General features: G+C 33.8%; 1 protein-coding gene across 9 annotated transcripts; it reads left to right on the plus strand.

Annotated features, from left to right (window-relative positions):
- The first annotated feature begins 612 nt into the window (after window positions 1-612).
- On the plus strand, window positions 613-9,134 carry LOC117925218 (YTH domain-containing protein ECT4-like). 9 transcript variants are annotated; one of them, XR_004652962.1, is made up of 9 exons: window positions 2,829-3,054; window positions 3,541-3,617; window positions 3,725-3,860; window positions 4,206-4,282; window positions 4,366-4,881; window positions 5,100-5,624; window positions 6,868-7,080; window positions 7,794-8,645; window positions 8,759-9,134. XR_004652962.1 is itself a non-coding variant. In XM_034844156.1 (8 exons), exons 1-8 carry the CDS (start codon window positions 803-805, stop codon window positions 8,448-8,450), a joined length of 2,247 nt encoding a protein of 748 aa, XP_034700047.1. In that variant the 5' UTR covers window positions 613-802; the 3' UTR covers window positions 8,451-9,134. The 9 variants fall into 9 exon arrangements, 8 of the variants coding, with proteins under 8 accessions (XP_034700047.1, XP_034700049.1, XP_034700050.1 ...); XM_034844156.1 differs by lacking the exon at window positions 2,829-3,054 and adding an exon at window positions 613-848 and having other exon boundaries at window positions 7,794-9,134; XM_034844158.1 differs by lacking the exon at window positions 2,829-3,054 and adding an exon at window positions 613-848 and having other exon boundaries at window positions 3,580-3,617; window positions 7,794-9,134.
- The last annotated feature ends 2,662 nt before the right edge of the window (window positions 9,135-11,796 follow it).

Consider the following 11,796-nt stretch of genomic DNA (forward strand, 5'->3'; position numbering starts at 1 on the left):
TCATTTATTGACTTTCTAATTTGTCTTGAAGCAGGAGAAAAACAAAAACAGTAAAAACTCATTGGGTATGGTTGGGACATTAATCCTACTTGGCAATACTTTTCTAAACGTGTATGGTTATGATGTTAGATTCCATGGATAACGTGTATTGATCTTCTTCTTCCACTCATAAAAACGTGTATGGTTATGATGTTGGATTCCATCATAACGTGTATTAATCTTCTTCCTTTTTTTTTTTTTAAAAAAAAATTATTTTCTTTAAATATGAAAAAGGCAATAATATTTATTATGATTTTTAAAAGGACAAAAAAATAAATTTGAATCAATTAATTGAAGTTGACCAAATCATATATTTTCTTTTAACATTGATTCATATGTGATGTACCTTTTATTTATTAGGGCCCTCCCTCCTATTTATTTCTACCCCATGTTTTATTGTTATTTAATTTCATAAAAGATAAAATGATAATTTGTTAAATGTGAATAAATATTATTTATAATAAATAAAAATTGGGAAAACTTAAGAGAGTGGTAGTGGGCCCACAGAGTCAAGGGCCCATGATAAAATGGGAGCGTCCATTGCAGTTTGAGAATTTAAAACGAAACCGCCTTCTCCTGCCTCTAAAACCTAAAACCCTCTCCTGCTGTTGCTGTTGCTGTTGCTTCTTCTCTTTCTCTGTTTTATTTTCTACCAACTTCGAAATCGAAATTTGGCCGGGATTCCATTTTGATTTGCTTTGTTTTTTCTGGGCTGGAATTGCATTCCCATTGAATCTTGCAGATCTTTGTTTCTCGCTGATTTATGGCAGAGAATGCTCAACAGGAACGGGGCCGAAGCGCCTCTACAGGCATGTGAATGTTCTTTTTATTTTTGTCATCAATTTTGAATTTCCATGTAAATGCCTTTTTTTTTCTTTTTTTTTTTGTTGATTCTATCACGGGATTATTCGTTTATGTTTTGATTTGATTTAATTTTATTGAGGCGGTCACACTGTGCTGCTTCAGTAGGATATTCCTGGAATAAAGGTTGATTCGTTGTAGTTGAATCATCTGAAAAACCGCATGCGGGGCTTCTAGGGTTTATACATCTACTCCAATTTTGACACGCCCCCTTGGAGATTTTGGAATAGAATACTTTGAAATTGTACAATTGCTCTCCAACTCTCAGAATTTATGTATCTCTCAACCCTTACGATCTGTTTCGATCAGGGAATTTCTGACTTATAGAATGAGGGAAGGAGAATTTGGAAGAGGATTCTTGGAGATTCTCCAATTGCTCTCCATTTTCGATCTAAAGAATGAGGAGAAGGTATTAAGGAGGAAAGTGGAAAGGAAAGAAAATGTGATTGAAAATAAAATTTAGTTTTAAGCTCAATAAATTTTTCCTTTCATCTTCTCCAAATTTACCCTCATTTATATAGAGAATAAAAAATTAAAAAATGTGTAATTTCTTAAATAATTTAATTATGTTTTGTTTATATTTGCCCTTTTTCTGAAAAACTAAATATGACACTTTGAGATTCCTTCAATTATTTATTTATTTTTTTCATTCCCTATCACCTTCTAGATCCAAATGAAGAGGTAGGCTGACTTTGGAAGAGAGTTTGGGAAAAAGAAAAAAGGAAATGAAATAAAAAGCAAAGAAAAATAAAAATCCTTTTTTAAGTTAAATAAAATTTTCTCCAATCTTATCAGATTCGATTCTCCTTTTGTATAGAGAATGAATCATTTGAAAATAGTAAGTCTCTGAATGGTTTCATTAATTTTTATATTTTTCTTCATAATTTCCATTGCAAACCAATATTTTAGATTACTTCCTATTTTTCCCATTTCCCCTGATACTATGTAAGATACAAAGGGAGAGATAGGTATCTTGATATTTTTATTAGGCAATTTCTAATTATTTGGAGCCAAAACTTGTTCCAAGTCTTTAGTACTAGTAATCATGCTTCTTTTCTCCTGATACTAGTATAGATTATTATTAGCTTGTTCCAACTTGCTTTCTTGGATTGGGAGAGATTGTGTTGCTGGGTCAGGTTGCAGTTAGGCTGACTGCACTGGAAATTGCATTTAAAAATATTAGTGACTTAACTGTTAGTTCAGTTTGAATTCTCATGTTTATCATTATCACCATGTCTTACTCTAATAGGAGTGATTATGTTGCTGGGTTGACTTGTAATTAGGATTTTTTTAATCTTGTTTTTAAAAAGTTCTTCTCACTAAAGATTTTTTTTTTTTTTCCAGACTTCTAAAAAGTTTACTACTTATTATGTGAACATATGAATCTGATTCATTCATTTCATACATGTCCCAGAGTAAACCTATTTTTTGGGTTTGGCTCAAGGCTTTTTCTCCCTGGTCAAGCTTTCTAGAAAGAGAACTGACATGAGAAAATATTCTTTTTTTGTAGTGTCTTTCCTGCACATTCTATTCTTTAGCTGCCTTGTGGGGTTTTGTACTTTCTCTCTGATGATTAAAAGGAAGAAGAACTGGCAAGAATAAGAGTTTCTGGTTTGCTTCCATTGAAAAACTTGCAACCTTTAACATGCAACGACTCTTGCACATTCTATTCTTCAGCTGCCTTGTGGGGTTTCCTCTTGTCTCTCTGATGATTAAAAGGAAAAAGAACTTGCAAGAATAAGTGTCTGGTTTGCTTCCATTGAAAAACTTCTAACTCTTTAACATATAGTGACTCAAGCCCACAACTAGAAAGTTTTTAGAAAAACAAGTCTTTTGAATTGAGGATTGAAAAATCTTTAACTACTCAAAGATCATATTTCTCATGATTTATGAGCTTCTGATACAAGAAATACAAAAATAGGTAAGTGATCAACAATATTTATATGAACTCCTACCCATGTCCTTGACATCCTTTATTATCATTAGAATTAATATTTTATCTTGTTGAAGTTTGTGAATCTAGTGCCATGTACATGTTTTAGACTCAAAAAGCAGTTACCCATATTGAATACTGCTTCCTTGTACCTACCTGCATGCAGCAGACATCATTTTACCATTCTGACAACCAGTATCGGCATTATAATCTGACCAATGGTAATCCCCATATGATATGGGCTCATTTGGCTCCTTTTCCAACATACTACATGCTTTTCTCCTCTTTTCACTTCTGTTCAAAACATGGTTTTTTCTGTTCATTGAACTCCAAGATTGTTTTTTCCTCTTTTAAAACATTACCAATGTTTGTAATTTGTTTATGGTTGACACATCTCTCTCTGTGTCACAAGAAGATTCTATTGTTTCATGACACACTGAATTTGTTAGTTGAGTATCATCTTGTTTTTCTTCATGGTATCGAGTTTCTTCCCCCTTTTTCAAATTTGTTTGTGAAATTGGTTAGAGTTCTGTCTATATATGTGCACATATCTTTTATTCTTTTTTCATCATGCCTATACATAGAAGTACATTTTTATGAGGTGTGTGGGATCTTGCACCCCTGTGCCCTGTGCATATCCAGACCTTGTATTGTCCTCTTTCTGTAGCTTCCTTTGATTAGTTTTTTGCAATGTCTGTGTTTTCCAGTATTTAATGAGTTGTCAAACTTGTTCATACTGGATACAGGAGAGAGACCTGTTGAACCAGCTAACTTGAGAGAACAGGTACTTGGTTGTTAATCCCCTCTCCAATATTATTTCAATAATATGCATTTCTATGGAATTTGGTTCATTGAGGTGTTTGTTTCCACTTCTGTATTATATTATCTCAGCCAAATTTGCTCGAAGATGAAAGGGTTCCAAGAGTTGTCACAGATCAACCGATATCTTTTGATGCAATTGGAGATTTTAATGCTGGTTACCCACAGGATGCCTATGCTTCTATTAACCGACCTTTTTATTATGGAGGTTGGTTTCTTTTTCTGGTAACCTACATAGGCCACACCTTATATTCTGGTTTTGACCCATTTTGAAATGAATCAATTTCAACCTTTTCTAATGCAAAATTTACTAGTTCAAGGGAATTGGACTGAAATTCTATAATCCCATTTAGATTTTGAGAAGCTATCAAAATTGATATTGAAATTAAAATTCAAAACCTTGGGAAGTGGATCCTGTTGACTTTCTATGGGAATGGATGAAGGCCATGGTTGTTGCACTTATCTTCTAGCTTCTGCTTCTTCACATAATCTTATAGGACCTCCATTGGTGCTGTGGCATTTTATTTATTTATTTATATTTTTGTGGTTCCAGGCTATGACAATAGCACCAGTTATTGGGATGGATATCCTCATTATGTTAATGCTGATAACATGCAAGTTTTTCCTCCGGTTAGTACCCCTCATTCTTTGTCACATATGTTTTCTAGTTAAAACTCATGAAACATCTCTTTTTTATGTTTGATCTGACTCAGGTTATCTACAATGATAATCCATCTCTTGTGTTTAGTTCGGGTTATGGCTTTAATCCTCAAATGGCATATGGACAATATACCAATGTTGCTACCCCTCTTCCTTCTCTAATGGTGGATAGGCAGCTATACTCCCCACATCAAAATCCATTTTCTCAACCTTATTATCCACAACCAATTCCTAGTGTGCCGAACATATCTTCAGCAGTTTCAGTTCCTCAAACTGAGCTGATGGCACCAGAAAGTAGCGTCCAAGAGGGTTTCAGTGGCAACATGCATTCTAGTCAAGGATCAAGTTATGTCATACAGTTCGGATCTTTTGGTAGAGGGGGCCCTTCACAAAATTCTGCCTATGGTCCTGGTTCATCTAATTTTCAGGGGGAGTTTGTTCCACCCAACTTCTTGCCTAATCAATCAAATCTTCCAGAAGCAGATGTGTCTTTGTCTTCAGTGACGTCTCAGGCAGCTCATCCCCAACCAGTTGGAATACTTGGTTCATACGAGCACAATGTTAGACAGGTTTGTTTTCATTTATATTGCAATGCCTGTTTTTGCCGCTGGAGCAACACAGTAATTGTAGCTATTATTGTCTTTCAATAGCAATATTCTTGCCATTTAGCTTGGGTTTGGTATCAAGTTTGATAGAAACATATTATGATTTTGGGGGAACCTCATAGATGGTTGACATTTGCTTTTGATATTGATTTATTATTTAATTATATATTTCTCAACAACAGAGAGCAGCACATGGACTGGGATTGGTACCAAGTTCCTCTAACATATTCTACCCAGATGGTGGCCTTTATGAGAGCACTAACTTTGGTGGTGCATCTGTTTCTCCGTTGGGAGCTAATGATCGGAACAGACTCATTCTTGACAAGGGAAAAATACGAGAAAGGGATCGAAGTTCAGGTGTCTTTTCAACTGATTTGTCTAACTTCTCCAGTGACCGTAATCGGGGACCAAGGGCTTCAAAGCCAAAGGGCCAGAGCACCTCTGGACAGGGAGTTTCCTCTTCTTCCAGAAAAAGTGATGCATCAAATTCTGTGGTTCACTTTGATTCATACAACCAACCAGATTTTGTTACAGATTACGAGAATGCCAAGTTCTTTATAATCAAGTCTTACAGTGAAGATAATGTTCACAGAAGTATCAAATACAGCGTTTGGGCCAGCACAGCACTTGGAAACCGTAAATTGGATGCTGCTTATCAAAAAGCAAAGGAGATAGAGACCAATTGTCCAATCTTCCTGTGTTTCTCGGTACATCACTTTAACTCTTTAACTAATTTAGAATTTTTATGTCTTTGCTTATAATAACTTAGCTAACTTAGCTAACCAGGTCCTAATTGATCTATATTTAAGGAGGATAAAATTAGAATTGCATTTGGTGCACAGTACAAAGCAGGAAATAAATGGGTGCTTGGACAGATATTTTTTAAATTGGGGGCTATGAGAATGTTATTGGGTTCCGAATAAAAAAGAATATGCGATTGGGTGACACTAAGGTGTTGTTTGGATGGATACACTTCTTGTTTTCTATTTTTAAAAATAAAAATAATAGTAGATCCTATATGAAATGCAAGAAGGCTCAAAAACCTACCTTGAAAATTATGGTTTCTAAAAACTATTTATAGAAGTTGAGGTATTAGAAACTTTTTACTGCCTCAAATTTTAAAATTTGAAAGTAATTTTTAAGAACATAAAGCGAGTGTACACCTTTTTGTCCAAGAGTTCTTTCATTTTTATATAGAAGTTACTACTATTTTTTGTTTTAAAAAAATACCCAAGTGTATTCAAATGTGACCTAAGATTTTTGTTTTTGGCTTGTGAAATGGTTATGTAAAGACAATCATTGAGGTTTCCCCTTTCTTTCTTTCCTTTATTTTTGGCAATGCAGTTCCATTGGGCTACATGGAGTTTTTACAGTAGCTCCTTGCACTTAGAAGTCATTTGAGAGAGCACATGGTCACTAAAATGAAGTTGGTTTATGAGCAAGTCAGGTGACTTTTTCTAGTCTGGCTAGCATTTGTCAATTTAATTGGTCTGCATTGGCTTCCAAACTGGATGCTAGCTCCTATAATATTTTTCCCAATTTTAAGGCACGTAGAGTGCATGTCATTAACTCATGCCTACCAATATCAGCAAACCCCTTGTGAATTACTCCTTGTTATCCTTTCTGCATTCAAATGCTGGTTTTTTGTTATCCTGTGTCAGTTGGTTTAGGTGGTCCTGATGGGTTTGAGTATGGGCCCAATGAAAGGTTCACTTGTAAGTCAGTCATATCAGTCATTGCTTCTTATGAATTAAAGCTGTAAATGGAATGAATCCTGAACTCCTCTCAATAAGATGCATTATTTGTTACCTCTTTTCAAATTATTAGATACCTAGAGAAATTCTTTTCCATAGTTAATGTTTTCTATTAGTTTTTATGTCCACTGAAGTTGCTTCTGGTTTAATTATTGTTTTTTTTTCCTTATATTTTGTTGATTACAAAATTGTGTAGGTCAATACTAGTTCGCAGTTTTGTGGAGTAGCAGAAATGGTTGGACCTGTAAATTTTGAGAAAGATGCAGAATACTGGCAGCAGGATAGGTGGAGTGGGTTGTTCCCGGTCAAGTGGCATATTATCAAAGATGTACCTAACAGTCTATTTCGTCACATACTACTAGAAAATAATGAAAACAAGCCTGTTACTCACAGCCGAGACACACAAGAGGTAACGGTGGATTCATTTATTGTTTATTTATTTTTTCTAGAAAGGTTCATATGCCTAACCAAATTTACCTTGATTATTTGTTATTTGTTTATTTTATCTAGAAGAGGTCATATGCCTAAACATGATTACCTTCTTTAGTTGGTTCCAAGTGGCACTTCAACTCCACAGTAAACATATGCTTAATTTAATGCAGTTGATTCTCTGGCAAAAATTTGAAGTAACCCATTGTTGACATGCTTTGCTCCCAGGGAGGTGCAATATCTATCACAAAGATCATTGGACAATAGGTTCAAAAGGTCCATACTCATATTGAACTTCTACAAACGAGTTAGGCATCCCTGCACCAGTGTGATTGTAGGAGTATGCGATGGCTTAATGCTACTCATTGAACTTTTACAAATGAGCTAGGCATTCCTTGGTCAATGGCACCAATGTGCATGGTTCTGACAGGATACATCCATGATCTTATACTAACATTGTTCTTTACTCTGCATTTCATGCTTCTCTAATCACGAACAGTAATGATTTCATGGGTTATAGGTCATCTGTAAGTCACTTTGGACTTGTTATAATAAGTTGTGGTCCTAAACTGAAATGTAATGTGTTTCAGTTTCTTTGTACTTTTCTGTCTTCCTGTCTTCAGTGGTTACTTGCTTATGGCTTAAGGAGGACGTCAAACTAACTCTCTTTCTTGATGCTTGAAATATTTTCAGGTGAATTTGGAACAGGGTATCGAGATGTTAAAAATTTTTAAGTCTTATGATGCACAAACATCCATCCTAGAAGATTTTGATTTCTATGAACTAAGGGAGAGAGCTTCAAAGGAAAGAAAGGCCAGACAGCAAGCTTGTTCAACAACAAAAAGTCCAGGTCCTGAGGAGTCTGTAAACCATGTTTCCAATAGCTTTTCTCAAGCCCTCCAGTTGGAAGAGCGTAATAGGGAAGTAATAGCAACTGAATGGGGTGACAATTCAAGGACAGAATCAGGGGCCCACTGCTTGGAAGAGAGTGGTGAAGCAGTGGAACCTGAAAGGGGTTGTAGCACTACAACAGGTGGTCTGGTTTCACTTGCTGATGACTCCATGAACCAAATGTCTGATAGCTTTGCTCAAACACTACGGTTGGAAGGGAGTATTAAAGAATTGAGAGCTGCTTCTAGCTCAGGAACTGATGCTGAGGTTTCACTTGATGATGCCATAACCCTAATGACTTTAGAATCCGAAAAGAATAATAAAGAACTACCAACAGCTGGAAGGATTAACAGCCCAAGACCAGATGCTTTTGTTTCACTTGTTGATTACTCCAAGGGCCAAATATCTGATAGCTCTGTTCAATCCCCACAGTTGGAAGAGAGTAGTAAAGAAGTGTAGGCAACTAGAAGGCTTGGGTATCAGAATTAATCCTGTCAACCTGATGGTAACAGTTGTATTGACTGGTCAAAGTGGTGGTGTAGCTGTAGTGGGCATCCCGGGAGTGGTTGCATGCATCTTGGACATGCTGCTGTAACCTAACATATTCCTTGTTCTCTTTGTGACTCTAGTCTTCGTCTGCTGACTACATTTGAGGTGGTATTTTGGACACCCAAGTGACCTGGATGTTTTCCATAAAAGATGTTGGTTTTGTGTTTTTTTCGTTTTTTTCCCTTTCCATTTATAGTTCTGTTGATTGTTTGGAGCAGAGAGCCAGTAACATTCAGGCAGGGTTTTGGATGCAGATGGTGTGGAATTCAATACTCATTAGCCCGTCTTTTCTAGAGTTGTTTCCTATGAAGGAAGGTGGTGTTGAGCATATTGAAAGTAACAGGTGTGGGGTGTTCTGCTCAACAAGATTATGACCCTGATTCCATTCTGGCTGTAATGGTGGGATTTTTGTTTTAATGGTTTGTATGAAGGCAGTTGGGTGTTGTAATCTGCTTCTTGATAAAAAGGAGTTGTAAACATCCCCAATTTGGGATGATAAATTGTAAAAGAATGTTACAGATGCATCCAAGAATTGTGTAAAATCTTTGTTTGAGGTGCATGGGAAGGCAATATGGAGTGAGATGGTTTTTCTTCTTCCTTGGTTTGCCTATCATTTGCTGCTCATCAGCTCATTCCTTCTGACTGAGGCTATTTGGGTCAGGAGTCTGTTGAGGTCTTCCTACATATCATTCTCACTCAAGTGCATAGACCTCTTTTACCCTTTAAGGTTGTTCCTAGCTTACCTGGGCATTTAGCATGTTTCATTCCGGACGAAATTTAATTTAGACCTTGCATTGAGTTGAAACTGCGAAGTCATGTCTATTAAGGGCGTGTTCGGAATGCTGGGACGAGGAATGAAAGTAAAGACTTATTTTATCTTTCATTCAATATTGTCATTCGAATGATTTACTAGAAAGTGAGACCTACACTTGCTAGCTGTTCAAGCGTGATGTGTGGTTCTACCTCCATGAAGAACCACCTATCGTTTCCTGTATATCTCTCATGAACAAGTAAATAACAAGTTGGAAGTGCAGAACGCTGGCTACATCCTTCAACCTTTAACTGGTTGGAATGAGACTAGATGAGCATTTCTTTCTAATTCCTCCTTACGAAGGATTGAGTATAAGCAAGGATGAAAATATCGATAATTATGGATATATCGGTACTTCAATTTTACGGATATATCGGTACTTCGATTTTACGGATATATCGGAGATATATCAGCGGATATTTTGGAAAAAAATATCGGTAGACTTAAAATTGTTAAAAATTCATGAAAATGTAAGAAAAACCTCATAATAATATAATTAGAAGTATAATAGACATTTTAAAGTTATTTTATTGAAAAATTTGATATATGTATAACCAAGGAAGAAAATATCGCGATATTTCGGCGAAATATCGTGTATCGAAGGGTTTCAACACGATATTTCTTGGAGAAATATCGGTCCGGCGATATTTCGGGATTTATCGCGAGAAATCGCCGATTTCTCGCGATATATCGGTGATTTGGCGGTCAACACGGGTCAGACGCACTACAGTGCTGGTCAACGCGCTACAGTACCTCTCCAAATCTCCATTTGCCTGCTGCCAAGGGGATTTGAACCCCAAACCTCCACTTACCACCTGGGCTAAGTCCCCTTTTGATATATAATATGCAACAACTATATATATACTTAAATTCATTATATAAAAAAAAATATAAGAATATTTTAAAGAGCAAATTAATTATAATTATTTTATAATTAAATGCAAAGTCTTTTAATTAATTACCAAAAATATAAAAATTATATAATTTTCTTCATAATGTTTTTAATATCATTAATAATTAATTAAATATTAAAAAATTATATATATATATATATATATATATATATATATATATATATATATATATATATATATCATTATTCATTTTATATTGTTTAATACAATTGAATTAAATGGATCATATTTTAATACTAATATATATTTTAAAATTAGACATATTATAATCAAATATCATAATATTAGCTATAATTTAATAATAAATGTACACTTATAAAATTCATATTTTTATCGATGCATACGATATTATTATCAAATATGATAAATCATGTTATACATATATCAAAATTTTCAATAAAATAACTTTAAAATGTCTATTATACTTCTAATTATATTATTATGAGGTTTTTCTTGCATTTCCATGAGTTTTTAACAATTTTAAGCCTACCAATAATATCCACCGATATATCTCCGATATATCCAAAAATATCTTCGATATATCTGATATATCCGTAAAATCGAATTACCGATATATCCGTGATTACTGATATTTTCATCCTTGTGTATAACATGATTTATCATATTTGATAATAATATCGTATGCATCGATAAAAAATATGAATTTTATAAGTGTACATTTATTATTAAATTACATTTAATATTATGATATTTGATTATAATATGTCTAATTTTAAAATATATATTAATATTAAAATTATGATCTATTTAATTCAATTGTATTAAACAATATAAAAGAAATTATGATATATATATATATATATATATATATATATATAATTTTTTAATATTTAATTAATTATTACTGATATTAAAAACATTATGAAGAAAATTATATAATTTTTTATATTTTTGGTAATCAATTAAAAGAAAATTTTGCATTTAATTATAAAATAATTATAATTAATTTGCTCTTTAAAATATTCTTTTAATATTTTCTTTATATAATGAGTTTAAGTATATATAAGTTTAGTACACAATATATAACAAAGACAAGTTAGTCCGAATAGCAAAAGGTTTGGGGTTCAAATCCCCTTAGAAGCAAAAGGAGAAGGCATTGTAGCACATTGACTTCACTGTAACGCGTTTGACTTCAGTTTACCCGTATTGACCATATGATATATCGGGAAAAATCGACGATTTATCGCCAAAATCGTTGATATATCACGAAATATCGTTGAACCGATATTTCTCCATGAAATATTGTGTTGATACCCTCCGATACACGATATTTTCCTCCTTGAGTATAAGCAATGAATTGAAGAGTACAAGGGTGTGTTTAAAGAATATTTTTAAAAATAGTTCTCAAAAAGCAGTTTTTTATAATAGTTTTCAAAAAAGTTATCTGTTATTTTCTAGAATTAAAGTCACCTCTTTTTTTTTTTTTTTTTGGTGTTGTCCAATATTTTTTAAAAATAACTTTTATTTTAGTACTTTAATTTCAATCATCTTCACATTTGTATAATTATTT

Source organism: Vitis riparia, chromosome 11 (assembly GCF_004353265.1).
Source record: "Vitis riparia cultivar Riparia Gloire de Montpellier isolate 1030 chromosome 11, EGFV_Vit.rip_1.0, whole genome shotgun sequence".
In the NCBI taxonomy this organism is placed as follows: domain Eukaryota; kingdom Viridiplantae; phylum Streptophyta; class Magnoliopsida; order Vitales; family Vitaceae; genus Vitis; species Vitis riparia.